We start from the raw sequence: 18642 nt of genomic DNA, 5'->3' as shown, positions 1-18642 counted from the left end.
ACACATTCGCCGGTTCCTTAGAGGAGCTTCCTTAAGCTCTCCACCACAGTCTCATCGGTTCCCGACCTGGAGGCTGAACCCAGTGCTGTCAGCCCTAACAGGCCCACCCTTCGAACCGCTCATGCACGTGCCCTTAAAGATGCTTCGCATGAAGACGATATTCCTGGTAGCAATAACCTCGGCCAGAAGGGTATCCGAGATCAAAGCCCTATCGACCAAGAAGGAGCTATGTGTGTTCCACAAGGATAAAGTGGTCCTCTACCCGGATCCTACCTTCCAACCAAAGGTGTCATCCAGATTCCACCAAAATCAAGAAATCAACTTACCATCCTTTTGCCCAGATCCCAGACACCCCAAGGAACGAACCTGGCACACCCTGGACGTGCGCAGGGCGATCAAAATCTACCTGGTTAGAAAAGAGCCACTGCGTAAGTCAGAGTCCATGTTCATCAATATTTCTGCACCCAGAATGGGGCAAAAGATGTCCAAGTCGGCCATTAGTTATGCCATCAAGCAGTGCATAGCAGAGGCGTACAAGGCCTTGCACCTCGAGGTTCCACCTGGGATCACGGCACACTCGACCAGAAGCGCAGCCGCTAATGCAGCCTTCAGCAAGAACGCCTCGGTCGAGGAAGTGTGCAAGGCAGCTACGTGGTCATCAGTCTCCACCTTCGTGCGACACTACAAGCTGAACTCTTACGCGTCGGCGGACGCGGCCTTCGGTAGACGAATCTTACAACATGTACTACCTGAGTAGGGCGATCCCTCCCTAAGTAACCTACTGCTCTGGGAGCACCCAAGATGTCCTCCGCCTCCTAGGGAGAACGACCCTTGGCACTTACCATGAGGGGTCCTTCTCCTAGGAGGAAAGGAGGACATCTTGCCCTCCCATCTATCGCCCTACCTTGAGCAGCTTATCTCTCCATGGTCGTCTACCAACACCTCTACCAATATCTGATTGCCTTCGGGCCTGTCTTTAGTTTCTTATCTATAAAGTTTATTCTCTCGTCGGGCGTCCAACTCCCTTATGGATACCGACGGACTAATAGTTGTTGTTTCTTGTTAGAAGTTTTTTGTTTTATAGATATAGTTATTGTTATACTGCTGCTCGGAGTCACCCGAACTGAAGATGGGTGGTTCCCCACAGCCACAGGAAGAGGAAGTTTTGATTCCTGCCTCCCTGATAGGACGGTGGGAAAGCACCCAAGATGTCCTCCTTTCCTCCTAGGAGAAGGACCCCTCACGGTAAGTGCCAAGGGTCGTTCTAGTTGTGATAATTTCATGCCATGTAAAATTGTCCATAGTCATATTTTATGTTCCTAAAATAACAGAATGACTTTCAATCTGGAAAAGACAAAAAAAGTGCTAATGTAGTATTTTTTTCAATTTTTCCAAAAATTTCCATTCCCCCCCCCCCCCAGCCCCCGAAAAAAACTGGGTTTTTTTCCGAGTTTCAAAATTTCCAGAAACGTTACATCTCTACCTGTTAGCTCTTGGAGGATTGGCTAAATCAGGGGTGTGTGGCTTAAAATGCAAAGGAGTTCCTGCTACAAAAAAAGTCTTGGTTGTAACTTTCATTGATCTCTCTTAGTATGAAATACAGCAATTCCCATCTTCCCTCACCATGTAGCTGAATTAAGAAGCCACTGTTGTGAGCAGTAATGTTCTGAGTAACTGTACTGCTTGTGCCATTACCTTCAAATGCAGGACTCCCAGGCCTTCTGTTTTTGCAGCAGCTATAGATGCTGACTGGACCAGAATTTTAATCTAGGGCTTCTTGAGGATGGTGGGAGGGTGGCAGTAGTGCTTAGGTGTAGGTTAAAGAGAAAAGGCTATGAGCCACAAGGGTGTAGAGTCAATAAGGCATGTAAAGCAAGATGCATATTGGTGAATATCTCTTACCTGGAAGAAGGGTGCAGTATTGAAAGCAGTTTAGTGCCTGCTGATGTATATTTTCTCTTGAAACTTCTTGTTTATTGCAGAGTCACCTTTGTGGCCAAAAGAAAACCTGGACATTCAAGAGGTTCATGAAGGTGCTCCACTTATCTTGGCATGCAACCCTCCTCCTGGACTGCCACCTCCTGCCATTTTCTGGATGAGCAGCTGTGAGTTTGCATGTTGGTTAGGTGGACAGAGTAGCATTTGAATACTAGGAGTGTTCCTTAATAAAATTCACAGTGTTGCCATTTTCTTTGATGATTCTCAAGTGTGTGTCAGCCACTAATAGGCCATATAGCTCATACCATCAATTGTGGCATAACAAAGGTGCAGATTATTTATTGTTCACCATCTCTCATGTTCTCGACACTGAAATGGGGAAAATCTAGTCATAATAAATGAATAGATCTGCTACTAATCAGATAAAAGAGATGGAGGCTAATAGACTTCAGCAGTATTGCACTATTCCAAAAGTACACCCCTGAGTTCTCTTGCAGTGTCAAAGAGGATCTAGATTACTAAGAAGCATTTAGATCACATGCTGTTACATTTATGCCCTGAACAAATTCCACCAGAAGAAGTTACTGGGTTACTTTATAGTTGGCCCTCGTGGCAGGTGCCAGTGAGAGGTGCTCCACACAACAAAACTGGAATCTTCCTTTTTGGTCTATAAAGATTTTCCTTTCCACGTGAACTAGTTAGGTAAAATGATTGTGTTAATCAGTCACACAAAAAATACCATGTACACAAATTATGTGCATTTTCTCAAAGCTTATTATGCATTCATTACAGTGAGTTGAAATGACAAGTTAATGGGGTGGGGGATAGTGAAGGTTGTAGGGTATGGAAAAATGGTTTCTCCAAAATCCAACAAGCAATTTCTTCATTATTTTTGGTATCAGAAGATACATTTCTTTCTTCTGTTGAAACATTTAATTCTGTCCCCCTACCCATTTCTTGGGTTTGAATCTCATGATCATCATTCTTTCAGGAGTCCTCAGTATTTGACTTGTTGTCTGGAGACAAATAATAACCTTAATTGGCTAATTCTATCCCTCATACCACTGGCCAAGAGCCAATCTAGACAAGATAGTTGGTTATAAGTCAGGTTAGGTTCCCCCAACCAAAGTTTCCAAGTGCCCCAGGCCTGATTCATATCATACAGCATGGGTGGAGAAATGGCATTAGCCTTCTGCTCATAATGATTTCCTAAGTTGAAATGATTGGAGTGGGGGACCCATTGTGAGGCTGCGCAAAACTATTCAGTGGCCAGATATCTTGTCTGTCTTTGTCCTCAACACTGTCAGTAAATCAATATGGTGCATCTTTTGTTGGGCTGTACCACTTCAGGCTATAGGTATGGGGTCAAATGTTTGTCCAGCACACACCCCTCTCTGTCTGTCTGTCCAAATAACCCTCCCTATATGTACAAAACTAGTATGTCTGAGGGCCTTTCTGTGCTCTGCATGCAGTTCTAAGTGATACTACAGTAAGCTAAACCAATACGTATATGGCCTTTAAAACAGATGGGGAAATTGTTGAATTATATTCATGGGTCTTTAAATTCTAGTTGGCTCCAAGTACATCATCCACTACATCAGGTACTAAGAAAACTGTAAGTGGTGGGAAATGCAGGGAGAGAACTTGTTAGATCAGTGGTTCATCACCTTTAATCCACTAGTTCCCCTTAATATGCAGTATTAATATTGAGTGTCTTGAAGTCACAAGTAGAAAATCAAAATTACTTTCCAAACAGGACAGCTTGGTTGATCATCATCAATATATCTAATTCTCAACTTGGCCAAATTTATGGATTCTTAAATCTGGACTTTGGAGCCATAACAGACAAATCTTTCTACAAATCTAAGGGGAAAAAACCAACAGATTTGCAGAAAAATCAGGGGTGGGGGATTTTAATAATAGAAGTAAAGTTTGTAGTCTTAAGAAACAAATGCCCTCTGTGGACATTGCTAGGCAATCACAGCAGTATTGCCAGTTGAAGTGTCGGTTTCTGTCAGTAAGAGGCAGGGAAAAAGCAGGGCCTTTTCCAGGAGTGTTTTGGCCTTTGAGGGAGCACTCTTCAAGGGGAGGCCCAGCAACAACCACTGAATAGCATAACTCACCCAGGGAGAGTAGAGTGGGGTTACAGAGGAAAAGGAGATGCCCTGTGCAAGTTCTTGCAATTTCCTCATCATGCAACTTTTTACAAGGAGAGACTGCTAGGTGAAGGTAAGGAGGGAAAACTGAAGACAGGGGTGGGAGAGAGAAAAAAAAATAGTTGGCTAGTGGATGGGAAGGAAAAAAGGTAGAAAGAAAAGAGGAGACACCATAGTCAAAAGAAAATGATATGCCGCTCACAAGTCCTTGTGGGTCCTTCATTTGTACAGGTGTATTTATGATATGCACGCAGTAAGTATGTAGATATCAGATATACAATAGATGTATGCTCCTTAATTTTGTGTTTGCTGTCTGTTGCTTCTTTAAGAAACTGGAAGAGAAATCTACAATCTGGGGTTTCATCGCAGGCTAAGCAGAATAAAACAACTCTCTCCAGTAGCTGTCACAAGACATTGAAAATGAGGAGAACTGGCTGCCTAAAATCCCAAATCCAGGGCCTTTTCGTAGAAAAATCCCAGCAGGAACTCATTTGCATATTGGGCCACACCCCCTGACACCACCATCTTTTTGTGCAGGACTTTTTCTATTAAAAAGTTCCCAGCAGGAACTTATTTGCATATTAGATCACACCCCCTTACACTAAGCCAGCCAGAACTGCATTCCTGTGTGTTCTGCTCAAAAAAAGTCCTGCCCAAATCTATCCCCCAAAAGTTTTGAATGCTCCTGCAAGATTTGTAGATTGCCCCTACCGGGGCTGTGTGACCCCCTCCCATTAAGAATCATTGTGTTAGATGTTACTCAAATGTGCTTTCTCTGGAATTTTTTTATCTCTAGCAATAATTATGGTAATTAGCTTGGCTTTAACAGTCATGTTTTGAATTTAGTGATATAGCATTTCCAGCTGGGATTAATCACTGTATGCCTTTTTCAGGTATTTAGCCAGTATACATGCCCTTAGTTTCCAATGGAAGGGTGGAAGACCATTTGTTCCAACAAGAATTATTGTTCTTTCTTACAGCCATGGAGCCAATCCACCAAGACAAACGTGTCTCCCAGGGACAGAATGGTGACTTGTATTTCTCCAATGTCATGCAGGAGGATGCCCTGACTGACTACAGCTGTAATGCTCGCTTTGCCTTCACCCACACCATTCAGCAGAAAAATCCTTACACCCTCAAGGTCTTGACCAGTAAGTATTTATGTTGACCTGCTGGATTAGAAATGCTGAAGCAAGATCTCCTCTGTAGCTTACTATTTTGGCTATATTCAGAGGAAAAAGTCTCCTTACAAACATGAGACTTAAGGGGGGGTGGGGTTGTGTTGCCCCAGTGATGTTGTTTTCTAGCTACATGTTTGGAGAGACATGAAATTGTATTTATTTACTTTATTTGTCATGTAGGTGCTGTGTCCTTCCTCTAAGGAGCCAGGCATTATAATGTAGTTGTGATGGCCAAAATGTGTTTGCAATATGCTATATTGTTGTGAAGACACTTGATAGATATATGGATACTGGCCACATGCTAGAAGCTCTGTTTATATGTGTATTTGATGGACAGCAAAATCTCTGAAGTTTTCTTTAATTTATAGTTTCAACATTAACTTGAAAAAAATTTAGGGACTTGGAAGTACATAAGATGTATCTACAGAACAAGTTTCTAGCACATATCCATGCTGGCTAGTTTCTACATATCTACCTTCCTTTTTTTAAAAAAAAAGTTAAATCTATGGGATTCTGTGCTGCTATTCAGTTCAGCTAATGCAGGCCACTTCCTCCAACACGAAGAAGGTGCTAGAGGAAAACATCTCCATTAACCTAATAAAAACGTTGGATGTGACACATTAATATTTCTACAGTTGGCATTAATATCAGAGCACTCCCAGGACTCGTTGCAAATATTTGCACTCCATTTCTCATTGCATGTACAGACTTGAGTCCTGTGGTCCACACCATTCTCAAAAAGTTATTTGAGCTACTGTTCACATTAATGAAGTATTTATGGCACAATGATCATTCTGAAATTGTTATTATAGCTTGTTAAAATAGCAACATATTTTCAATATTTCCCAATTTTTCTGCATGTTATACATTTCTACATATCCAATAGTTATGCCCATGTGTTTGGTATTGTATAAACTCTTGTGTTTCACCTGAGTCTGCTCATCTAATTCATTACTTTTTTCTGTTTACCCCTTCTTTGTGCTCAGTGGTATTTTCTAGTGCTATTAGAAGCATGTCAGTTCTTTCTGGTGCACTCATGATGTTACTGATACATGCCAAGAGTCAAAGGACATAGGACATCACTGCTAACATAATGATGAACCTATTTTTCAGGACCATGATTATTTTTCTATTTTTATTAACTATTACCAGAGGAACATATATTGAATTCACTTTGGATATTTCAGTTCAGTGGCAGTTTCCACTGGTATTCAGAAGCCCAGTCCTTACTACCAGATATCATCTACTGTTTGCAGGAACATTCAGAAAGAAGCCTTTGGAAACTGTACAGTATTAATTACTGATCTGATCTGCCCACACTAATCTATCCTTCTGTTAATTCATGGTTTGATTACTGCAACATGCTGTATGTGGGGGGCTGCCCTTGAAGAAAACAAAAACTACAACTGGTCCAGAATGTGGCAACAAAACTCTTCACATCCTGGGACCCACATATTTGAAGGACCATCTCCTCTAAGTGCCCCTGTATAGCAACTGTGGTCATCAGGCAGCTATGTGTTGGCTACCCACCACTTAGGGTTGCCCATCTGTCATTGACCAAAGATTGGGCCTTTTCCATTAGGGCTCCAGTTCTGTGTTATAGTCTCCCTGAAGGAATCTCCTTCCTGGTGATCTTGAGGAGATACTGAAAGGCCTGCCTGTTTGTCAGATTTTTTGAGGATGTTTAAATGACTGCCATCTTTTAAGGGAGGGAGGGGAGATTTGGGGCTCACCATTTTGTCTTTGGTTTTAGCTGGGGATGTTTTAACTATTCTGGTAAGCCACCATTATTTTTGAGAATTCTTGGAGAACAGGTGAGATGCCGGAAAATTGGAAGTGGGCCTCTTCCAGAAGGGGGAAAAGGAGGATCTGGGTAACTACCAACCTGGAAAAGTTTTACAACAAATAATCAAACAGTCAGTCCTGGAACATTTAGAAAAGTTGCCTATGATTACTAAGAGCCAGCATGGGTTTCTCAAGAACAAATGTCAGCCCAATCTTATCTCTTTTTTTGAGAAAGTGACTAGCTTGCTGGATCAGGGGAATGCTTTAGACATTGTTTATCTTGATTTGACTAAGACTTTTGATAGGATTCCACATAATATTCTTGTTGACAAATTGATAAAATGTGGTTTGGATCCTATTACTGTTAGGTGGATCTGTAACTAGTTGACAGATCTCACCCAAAGTGTGCTTGTGAATGGTTCCTCATCCTCTTGGAGAAGAGTGACAAATTGAGTGCCTCAGGGATCTGTCCTGGGACATGTTTTGTTTAATAACTTTATAAATGATCTGGATGAAGGAATAGAGGGAATAATTAACTTTGCAGATGATACTAAATTGGGAGGGATCGCAATTACAGTAGAAGACAGAGTCAGGATACAGGATGATCTTCACAGGCTGGGAAACTGGGCTAAAATAAATAAAATGAATTTTAGCTGGGATAAATGTAAAGTTCTTCACTTAGGTAGGAAAAATGCAATGAATAATTATAGGATGGGGGGAGACTTGTCTTAGCAGTAGTATGTGCGAAAAGGATCTGGGACCATACACTGAAGATGCGTCAGCAGAATGTTGCAGTGGTGAAAAAGGCCAATGTAGTTTTAGTCTGTATCTACAGAGTTTTAGTGTCCATATCACGTAAAGTGATGTTATTGCTTTACTCTGCTGTGTTTAGATTTCACCTAGAGTATTGTGTTTATTCTTGGGCACCACAATTTAAGAAGGATATAGACAAACTGGAACATGTCCAGAGGAGGGCAATGAAGATGATGAGGAGTCTGGAGACAAAGTCCTACAAGGAAAGGCTGAAGGAGCTGGGTATATGTAGCCTGGAGAGGAGATGACTGAGTACTTGAAGGGTTGTCGTATAGACGATGGTGCAGAGTTATTTTCTATGGCCCCAGAAAGGGAGGTATTGTGAATTTCCTGCATTATGTAGGTGGTTGCAGTAGATGACCTGGAGGTCCCTTCTAACTCTATGATTCCATGATTTACCTTGAACCAAGAGGAAAGGTGGGATATAAATGTTTTAATTACTGAATTAATTTGTACCAGCTTTTTATGAGAATGAGGCCTTATTTACCTGATTCCCAGGGAATGTCAATTGAAATTAAACTAAGTGCAAATAGTTTGTCTCTGTCTGCTCACTGGGCTCTGTTTGAAAGTAGAGCATAAGGTCTCAGCCTCCATTTATTTTGAAAATGTTGCATTCAAATGTTAGTGGTACATTTTTGGCAGCTGTTGGTCATGGAATTATAGACTCTTGAAACATTCATAAAATCTCCATTCAAGGCCAGCTGAAGTATGAGTATACTGATGCCATGGATGCCAGCCCTACAGGCATCCAGCAGTTGGGCATCTCTGCTGCCAGCATATTCTGTGTGTGAAAGTAGCAACAGCAGAAAGAGTATAATCTGGGAAAGATAGGTGTGGGTTACAGTATGACTTTGACATGTTTGAATGCAATGTGGTGGTGCTCAGTATCATTATAAAAGGCTGCCTTGCTGTCAGTGGTGTTTAGCTCAGATGTAAATTACCTTTCATTTTAACAGTGGGCTGCATTTGAATGGTTTTGAATCCAGCAAGCAGTGTATGAAAATATTGCCATGAACCCCAAAATGTGTGCGAATGATCTGTAGAGCAAACTATAGCTACGTTAGGAATGTGAGCTTTCTCAGGCCACTTTGGCTTCATGTTCACTGAATATGTTTCAAAAGAAGCGGGATTTTGTCTACTGGTCCAGCCACCCAACACTTGTGTGTTCAGTCAAACACTGCATAACTTTGTTAAGTTCTCAGGAAAAAACCTTCCCTGTTTATGGTCCATGCTTTGTGATGTCACTGCAGGCAAGCTTATTTATTCCAGGTGAAACTATTGATCTGTCAGATGTCATAGAAGAATATTGCAGAATAAAGTTTGAGTCCAGTGGCATCATTAAGACCAACAAAGTTTTATTCAAGGTATAAGCTTCTGTGTGCATGCACACTTCTTCAGATACAGTGAAATGGAAATTATCAGTCCATACATGTAGAGAGCAGTAAATTAGCATACAACATAATGAGGATATTTAACAGATGCAAGAACCAAACAGGAATAATAAGCTTACTTTATATGGTTACTATTTGTTTGGATTTAATTCTAGGGGAAAACAGTGAAATAAATATGTCAAAACTGGAGACTGGTGAGCAGAAATGCTGAGAGTATTTAACTGAGACCCTGCCATTATGCTCCATCCACCTCCTCTCAAGCATGGAGGCAACCTTACAGCATCTTATTATTTGAAGAGGGGCAATTAGCTGTGTAGAGTTATCTTCCCTGTCCCCAGACCAAAGAAATACATTCCATTCTATCATTCCAAATTACATTGTATTCTACTATTCATTATGTTGCATTACAATCTACTATTCTGATTTGTTATTTCAAATAAGGAATAAAATAAAATAGCCCTCACCTGGATAGCCCAGGCCAGCCCAATCTTGTCAGATCTCAAAATACTAGCAGTCAGGAGGACGGGGCAGGCTTTATTCAGCCACCTCTCTGAATATCCTCCAGGCCCCTAGTAGGGGGTCAGTCACCAGAAGCTGCGTGACTTTCAGATGCATGTGCACACACACACTCTCTTAAAATACAAAAAAAGAGAAAAGAAATAAAGAGGACATATGGCCCTTCTGGGGGTTGGTGAGAAAACATGTCAGGACAGAATGAGGGTAGCATATGTAGTGAGATAAGAAACCAATATCCCTGTTAAGTTCTGTGGATTCCATTGTTCTGAATGTTGTAATAACTTGTAACTCAGCAATTTCCCTTTCTAGTCTGTTCCTGAAGTTCCTTTGCAATAAAACAAGGTACTTTGAGGTCACCCATTGAATGTCGTGGAATGTTGAAGTATTCTCCTACAAGTTTATCAGCCTTGTAATTCTTGATGTAAGATTTGTGTCCATTTGTCCTTTGATGTAAGGTTTGACCTGTTTGTTCTGTGTAGAGAACTGAAGGGCATTGTTGGCATTTAATGACATATACAGTGTCAGAAGATGAGAAAGTGAATAAGCCTGAGATGGTGAAGCTGATGTTGTTAGGTCTGTTGATTGTGCCATCTGGGTGTACTTGGCAGCAAAGTTAGCATGTGGGTCTACTACAAGCTCTGGTACTGGTATCCATGTTCAAATTAGATGTTACATTATTGTGGGTGAGGCATTGTTTGAGATTGGGTGTCTGTCTGTGCAAAAGAGAATTGTCATTATCCACTAGAAGTTGTAAGTTGCTGATTCATATAATTGATTTGAGTTGAGAGCTGTATGTGACCACTAGTGGTGTTTGGCTATTGTCTCTTTGGGGCCGCTCTTACAATGGGTTTTGTCTGGGTACCATTCTGGCTTGGTTAATCTGTTCCTTGACTTCATTAGGTGGGTACTTTAGTTCCAAAAAAGTTTACTATAGCTCTGTCAGATGAGAATCTCTGTCTGTAGAAAAATGTTAAACTGAGCAACTGGAAGAATATGAGTAGTAAATTGTATGTGCAGATGTGTAAACCTTGATACATATGCTATGGTTGCTCTTCACACTGAGACATGATCTCTTGGTTAGCAATGGTGTTTGAAAGGCTCATTAAGACTACTGTATGTCATACTCTAATTACCTGTAGAACAAAGTTTGAGTCCATTGGCACCTTTAAGACCAACAAAGTTTTATTCAAGGTACATGCTTTTGTGTGCATGCACGCTTCTCTAAATATATGCACACAGAAGCTTATACCTTGAATAAAACTTTGTTGGTCTTAAAGGTTCCACTGGACTAAAATTTTATTCTACTGCCTCTAGACCAACACAGCTTCCCACCTGAATCTGATTACCTATACTTGTTCTTAAGTATTCTCTTAGACATCTCTGCTTTATAATAGCATGCAAATACATTCCCTGGAGGCCCTTTATGTGGAAGGATGACTTTTTGGATATTAAATCGATTCTTCATGTCTCTTGCATTCAAAGGAAATGAAATACCCTCTGTATCTCAAATAGTTTGAACTCTTTTTTTAAAATCAGAGTTCATTACCTGTATTGAACATATGAAGCTGCCTTACCCTGAATCAGACCCTTGGTCCATCAAAGTCAGTATTGTCTACTCAGACTGGCAGCGGCTCTCCAGGGTCTCAAGCTGAGGTTTTTCACACCTATTTGCCTGGACCCTTTTTTAGTGGAGATGCCAGGGATTGAACCCGGGACCTTCTGCTTACCAAGCAGATGCTCTACCACTGAGCCACCGTCCCTCCCCAAGACAGAACAGTGTCCTCCCACTAGCTCATGATATAGAAAAATTATTTGAAGAGAGGCAATTTTGCATTGCAAATTTGTCCATCCCTTGCAGATTATTGCTCCATTATTCTGACCCACTATTCATAGTGAAAAGAAAACAAAAGGCATAGTTTTGGTGCAAGATACAGTACAAAGGGTCATTTTTTATAGCAGTAGAGTTGGTTTTAATGTGAATTTTATGTTGTAACCCACCCTGTGCCCGCGTGTGGGAAGGGTGGAAGAGAAAATAATAATAATAATATAGCAAGGTTGCTGAAGCTAAGCAGGTCTGTGTCTGATGAGTGCCTGGATGAAAGAGTTTCTGGAAATTTATGTATGCCACCTTAAGTTACAGGATGAAAAAAGGCAGGATACATGTAATAAAATAATATATATTTTAAAAATGTACAATGACACAGGAGAAAAGTTGTGATCTTTCGCAAGCTAACTTGGAAATGAATTTAGTTGATCAGTGAGTTTTGCTTGTAAACCAAAGGACATTGGGTATCATGCTGCGTTTGGTAGAGTTCTAGTATTAGGTTTTTTCATAAGATCCTTGACATCCTTCTATGTATATAGTAAGCCCCTTTGATTTAGGAGGCAGGTACAAAACATGGTCATTGTGCTTGAAGATAACAGTGATGTTCCCATCTGTGTCTTCCCAGTTCAGCTCTCTTCCCCTTCCCAGTTCAGCTCACTTCCCTGTCCCACACCTCTTGTCACTACTCACCATACATGTAGCATTTTAAAAGCTTCAATAAATTAACTTCCAAAGTTATTCTTTAATCCTTCTTCTGAATGATCCTAGCTTAGAGTAGTGCAAAGGGTCAGGATACATGACATTCCAGTTAGGATATAATTATGCATTTATCTTTGAACAATTAATATTAGCAGTCTGTATTATCCCCTTCCTTAGTAACAAAATAATTTCAACAGTTGCATTTAGTTAACTTTTTTGTCTCTCTTCAGCACCAGTTTTCTATTAAATTAATATAAAATTCACACACTCTTGAAAATGTTCACATCTATCAAAATTCTGGTTGTACTTATTGATTCCATACACACTGAGGCCTGAGTGAAATCCAGAATGATTTGAGGCCATGGGTTATTTTGTTGAATGTACCAATGTGAAGTATAGTGCCTATTATCTCATGACAATTTCTGAACTATGAGCTTTCAGCCAATACAGTAGCCATGTCACAGAATTCCTGAAAGTGACATTTACAGATTGGAAGAAGATTGAATGAAAAACCAACACTGGAAACATGCCTGGATAGGCCTGTGGAGCAAACTTTGAGATTCTTGATCTGCCCCCCCCCTCCCACCACACTTCTTAGACATTTAGTACAGATTTAAGTTCATAGCATGTAGGCATCTCTCTTTGGAAATATTAAGTTTTTAAGTGAAGCACAATTCAATACTATTTATACTATTAATATAGATCCTGGTATGCTTTTTGTTTTAAAGCTATCCCTTGGCTGAGCCTTATCTATCATTTTATACTTAGGGCAAAGTAGAAGTTTGACTTTGTTTCTCTCACTGAAGGGGGACCCCTGAATAATTAATGAATACCCCTATAATAATGAATAAAAGCATGCTTATGCCTTCAAAAAGAAGATGTCTGATGCAACCCTTTGTTAGAGGCCACACAGCCCCAAGTGAGTGTGAATTCAAGGTTGTATATTAGATAAAGAGACAGTGATCTCATTGAGGCCTCTGGATATGTATTAGATAACAAAGGGGCCTCAGAGAAGCTTCTTGCTGGAGCTGATAACGCATGGAGACAGGAGGTATGGAAAAGTACTAGAAGTTACAGGAGGGTGAAGAATGTTGAATCAGATAAGCCTGGGGGGCCTGCTTGTTTTGAATGTGGATAAAACTGGCTGTATGGGATATTTTTAAATTAGTCATTTTGGGGCTTATGGCTGGCTAAGTTCTGCTTTGGTACCAATGTAAATCTCGTTTCATACCAGTAATGTGTGCAGACCTCGTTATTTCTCTGCTTCATCACCTACTTTAGAAGGTCTAATGACAAAATTATTGCTCTTCTAGAAAATAAGAATAGTGTGTTGGATGTTACATAATTATGAGAATTTCCAGTTATTTGGAAGTCCAGTTCAACAATCCAATATGTTTGAAAATGTCAGCTGATAATTTATGAGTTTTTTTAAAAAAGAAACCACATGTCTTTGTTTTAGAGGAATAAGCTCTTTCCTCCTGCTGTTTTCTGTTGCTGCTTTGTTGTTTTTTCCAAATTGTGTTGAAGTTTTTTTGGAATGATTTGTGTGTTATGTTGCCTTTGGCTTTGATTTCATTTTATTAGAATTTTCTGTTGTGTGTGTTCGTATTTCCTTTTGTGTCCCTCTCCTCATTATACTTTTTGTTACTCAGTGCATGCTTTGTTACCTTTGGTACGCTCATGTTCTTTTGTTTATTACAGAGTATCCCCATAATGAAACGTCCTTTCGAAATCACACTGACATATACAGTGGTGAGTCAACACTGACTTCGGGAGAACTTCATGTTCTAACTCCTCTGTATCTAACCTGACTTACTATTGTGTTAACATCACTTGTTGGTCAGTCAGTGAAACCTGGCAAGGCAGTTTTGAATGGCCTGTTGAGACTATACATCTGGATCTTGATAATGCAGAATTCACCAAACACATTTTCTTAGTCTTCAGAACATGCAGTTTGTCTTTTTTTAACAGCAGATGTGACTGGAACTTTTGAATTAATATCCTTAAAGCAATTCATGCCTCTGAATTTGCACTTTATTCATGCAGTGTTGAATGGGGGGTTTGTGTGTGTATAAAACAAAAACAATTAGTCTGTCCAACATGACACAGTAGCTAGATTTTTTAATGTCATGGAAACATGTTATCTGATGGTCATGTTTTCATAGCAACAATCTAAATGACAGTAGCAAAACTGTCCCACAAGGGTTTATGAAATCCTCACTGACAATAAGATCACTTAATACAAAGAAAAATGCTATATATGTTTTGTGGTTCCATTTAAAGGATATATCCTATAATAATGATTGAATACTGGCATGTATAAAGGAAAACAATGCTTGATTTTTCTTCTCAGGTTGGTAAATGTTTCAAAAGATTCTCCATTCTTTCCTTTTCATCTGACTCCCTCTAGAGAATACAACATGGGAAGAAAGCGTGCATTAGAAATTATGCTTCAGATATACAGTCACTTAGCTCCCCTGGGGCACAATCATTCTTTGCAGTCGGTTGAAAGTGGTGTGAAAATTGTGTGATAATGTAATTGTGGCAAGGGGGATTGATTCCAAGGGAAAATGAGATGGAGGAGAGTTTTCAGAAAATAAAATCAGACTGTTTTAAAAATCTTGGATGGGGGCATAAACCAAAAGACTCCTGCTGATCTCTCTAACACAAATTCAGCAAGTTGTACTATGCTCTTAATAAAGGATGCATGCAATCAGTTTGTTGCACAACATATACACATTATATTCCAATTCTATTTTTAATTCAATTATCATTAGTCCAACTCTGTAGTTTCTGGGACCAACGTTCCCACTGTGAGGAGACAAGTATTCTTGCATTGCAGTATTTTCTGAAATGAACATCTGCATTTTTCTCCTTCGTGGCATGTCATGTAGAAAGATGCCACTAAGAAGCACTAACTAGATGTTCCATAATAATTTAATGTCATTTTCTCCAATTATCTAAATTTATTAGATAGTAATTAATAATATGAGTTGGGTTTAGCTCAGCTGAGATGTAAGACATTGCTCTCATTGTTCACCAACTCTCCTTCTGCATTTATTTATTTACTTCATGTATACCCCACCTTTCTCCCCAGTGGGAACCCAAAGTGGCTTACAGCTGGATTCAAATCCAGTAAGACCCTAGAGACCAAGAAGGTTTTTGAGGCATAAAGTTTTGAGAGTCCAAAAGCTCCCTTCATCAGATACAAGCTATCTGTCAAAGAGAGCTTCGACTCACTCTCAGAAGCTTACACCCAAAAAATCTCGTTGGTCTCTAAATAGGGTTGCCAGCCCCCAGGTCCCAAGGGTAAGTAGTCAAAGGACTGTAGTGTCGAGAATACAAATTAAAAAAATACATTGCTGCAGGCACAACAAGAGCAACAAGTAATTACCAGTCATTTGTGTACAAATATATATACACACAAACACAACATACACATTCCAGATATAAAGTATGGACTATGGTAGGTCAATCCAGTACACCATTTCAAATCTTTCTCAGGTCCAAGGATGAATAAACTTATTCCAAAAAACTTATACTCTTGTTTGTTGCTATCACTTTGAAGTGGGACCAAATCGGACTCCAAAGATCTTACAATCTTAACAATTGTTATCACTTTTGTAATGGAGCCAAATCAGACTCCAAGGAACTTGTATAATCATTGTAGGCTCCAGCTACTGGTGAATGTTTGCGGTGATTTCCACATAAACACAAATTCTTTCAAATAAGACTGTAAATTCCTTGGAGTCTGGTTTGGCTCCATTCCAAAAGTGATAACAATTATTAAGATCGTAAGCTCTTTGGAGTCCAGTTTGGTCTCATTTCAAAGTGATAGAAACAAACAAGACTATACTTATTTTGATTTAATTTATTCATCCTTGAACCTGAGGAAGATTTGAAATGGTGTATTGGATCAAACTACCATAGTCCATACTTTATATCTGAGATTTGTATGGTGTTTGTGTGTATGTGTACATACACATACACAAATGACTGGCAATTACTACATTGTTTCTTGTTGAACAGTTCTTGTTGTGCCTGGAGCAGTGGGTTTTGTGTGGGGGCGGGGAGTTGTTGCCTCCAGGTCCCGGCAGGGGATCCCCCAGTTTCAGGGGCATCTCCTTGTCATGGACCAGCTGGTCAACAGGAGAAACCATGCACCTAACTACAGTGATTTCCCAGATGCAATGATCTCACCTGGAAGTGACATCATTGTGTCAGGGACAGTGCACAGGGACACTCTGGTTTTTGGACAAAACTCTATGGTTTAAGCTAAATTTTACCACAGAGTTTGCCCCCAAAAACAAGAGTGTTCCCCATGCAATGTCTTTGTCCACCCCTGGAATGCCCCCCAAATCTCCCCATCAGATTGATGAGGGGATCTGGCAGACCTGTTTCTCAGGTGCTACTGGACTCAAATCTAGCTGCTCTTCTGGACACCAACATGGGTACCCTCTGAAACTATCTTCAAAGTGGCTTACATTATTCTGATCTCCTTCATTTTAACTTCACAACAATCCTGTCAGGTGGTTAGTATGTCACTGGCCCAGGATCATCCAGCAAGCTTCCATGCTAGAGTGGGGTTGGGTTTCAAGTCAGGTTGTCTGAATGTAATGGCCAAGTCATAGATGGTGAGAGACTACAGAGGTCTGATATGTGAATAAGAGGACATCCATTATGTATGGTAGAATTGTGATTCTACAATTCTATTTGTGGAAGCTCTCACAAATACAAATGTCAAATCAGGCAATGACTTTGCATGGTTAAGCTACTGCAGGAGGAGGTTAGTGGATTGCTTGATGTTTTATATACTTGTAAACAAGTTCGATTGAAATCAATGGGGTTATAAGTGTTTTCTTTAGAATTTTTAACCAGTACCCCTCTCTTTAATTAGAATCAGGAGATGCCCTTGTGATATTGAAGGGGAGGCAGCACATAATCCAGACACTTAATCTAACTAGAAGTGTTTGTTTTGGAACATAGACTGTAAGTGTCTGGATGATGCATCTAGAAAAGAGTTCTGTTCTTACAAGGAGCACATTATGCTAAAAGAAGACATGTCTTTTTAAGATTTATTTTATATCTTATTTTTGGGATTTCTATCCTGCCCTTCCTGCCAAGGCAGGCTCAGGGTGGGTTACAACATAAAAACATGTAGTACAATAATTATCTCTTTAAAATTCATTAAAATTATATCGATTAAATCAGTTACAACATTAAAATTATATCGTTAAACCACAATATATCAATTTATTTCCTGGATCTAATGAGATGAATTACCAAATAGTCTGCACAGTTCAAGTGGACAGTTTAAGCATTGTGAGGAACTTTAAGCAGGTCTGAGCCAGTGTAGACAGGGAGGGGCTGATCCTAGCAGATGTCCGCTGCCTCAACTGAAAGCCTGGTGGAAGAGCTCCATTTTACAGGCCCTGTGGAATTGCAGCAAATCCCACAGGGTCCTGATCTCAATGGGGGAGCTCATTCCACCATGTTGGTGGAATGGTCTAATGTCTCAGGCAAGACAATGTCTCTGTTGTCTCAGGCAAAAAAAAATGTCCAAATGACTTAATTTTAAACACATTTCCTATGTGCCTAACATGTTTTATTGTGATTTAAAGTGTATAGGAATAGTGTTTTACTGGCTTATTTTATCTGATAATGTTTATTACATTATCTATTTTCAACAGCTCTAGTGGGAGTTCTGCAGTGAATCTTGAGACCTCAGTGATGGATCAATCAACTGTCCATTTTGCATGCTGGTCAGACCCAGATTCTTACTGATCAGACATAGGCAAAGAACTGTAGATTGAAATAATTTTGTTAAAGAGAAACTTTTCACTGGGCAGTGGGCAAGGACTGACCTCATTTTTCTTCATAAACATATTAGAATTTATAGTTGCCTTATACTTAGGCACTTACCTTTGCACCATCTAGCCTAGTATTACCAATTCCAGCTGGAGGTGGCAGGAATTGAACAAGAGAGTGTCTGCTTGCACTCTATGAGTGAACTATGCCCCCTATCTCAAATTTGTCTTCCCTCTTCTACAATTTAATGGTTAACATGTTTATCAATTTCAGATACTCTAACAAGGCAATAAAGGTGATTATACATATCTCTAACTTGGAATGGGGGGTCAGATATCCTGCTTTCAGTTAATACAAACCCTACATTGGAAGGGAATGTTCATTATCTGAGTCTCTCAAATTTAGGAAGGAGGGTTATTCTGGAGAGGAATAACATACTTCCAGCTTCCAAGCACATTTCCCATGCTTTCTGTTCATTGCTGGATGAAACACTGATGTACAGGCCTATCCTTATTTATAGAAACTGATAC

At 39.9% G+C, this 18642-nt stretch overlaps 1 protein-coding gene across 26 annotated transcripts in view; it reads left to right on the top strand.

Annotated features, from left to right (window-relative positions):
* Positions 1–18642, top strand: part of NFASC (neurofascin) — a 351530-nt gene that overhangs the window by 195000 nt on the left and 137888 nt on the right. For 22 of the 26 annotated variants that reach the window (XM_060231340.1, XM_060231335.1, XM_060231339.1 and 19 more), the window contains 3 exons: positions 1983–2105; positions 5075–5245; positions 14006–14056. In XM_060231340.1, the coding sequence (XP_060087323.1) occupies positions 1983–2105; positions 5075–5245; positions 14006–14056 (345 nt within the window). The remainder of the gene's footprint in view (positions 1–1982; positions 2106–5074; positions 5246–14005; positions 14057–18642) is intronic. The other 4 variants (XM_060231354.1, XM_060231347.1, XM_060231341.1 and 1 more) reach the window with 1 other exon arrangement.

This window comes from Heteronotia binoei, chromosome 2 (genome assembly GCF_032191835.1).
Source record: "Heteronotia binoei isolate CCM8104 ecotype False Entrance Well chromosome 2, APGP_CSIRO_Hbin_v1, whole genome shotgun sequence".
In the NCBI taxonomy this organism is placed as follows: domain Eukaryota; kingdom Metazoa; phylum Chordata; class Lepidosauria; order Squamata; family Gekkonidae; genus Heteronotia; species Heteronotia binoei.
The sequence above is the reverse complement of the archived record's forward strand: the minus strand, read 5'-3'. Positions and strand labels throughout refer to the sequence as shown.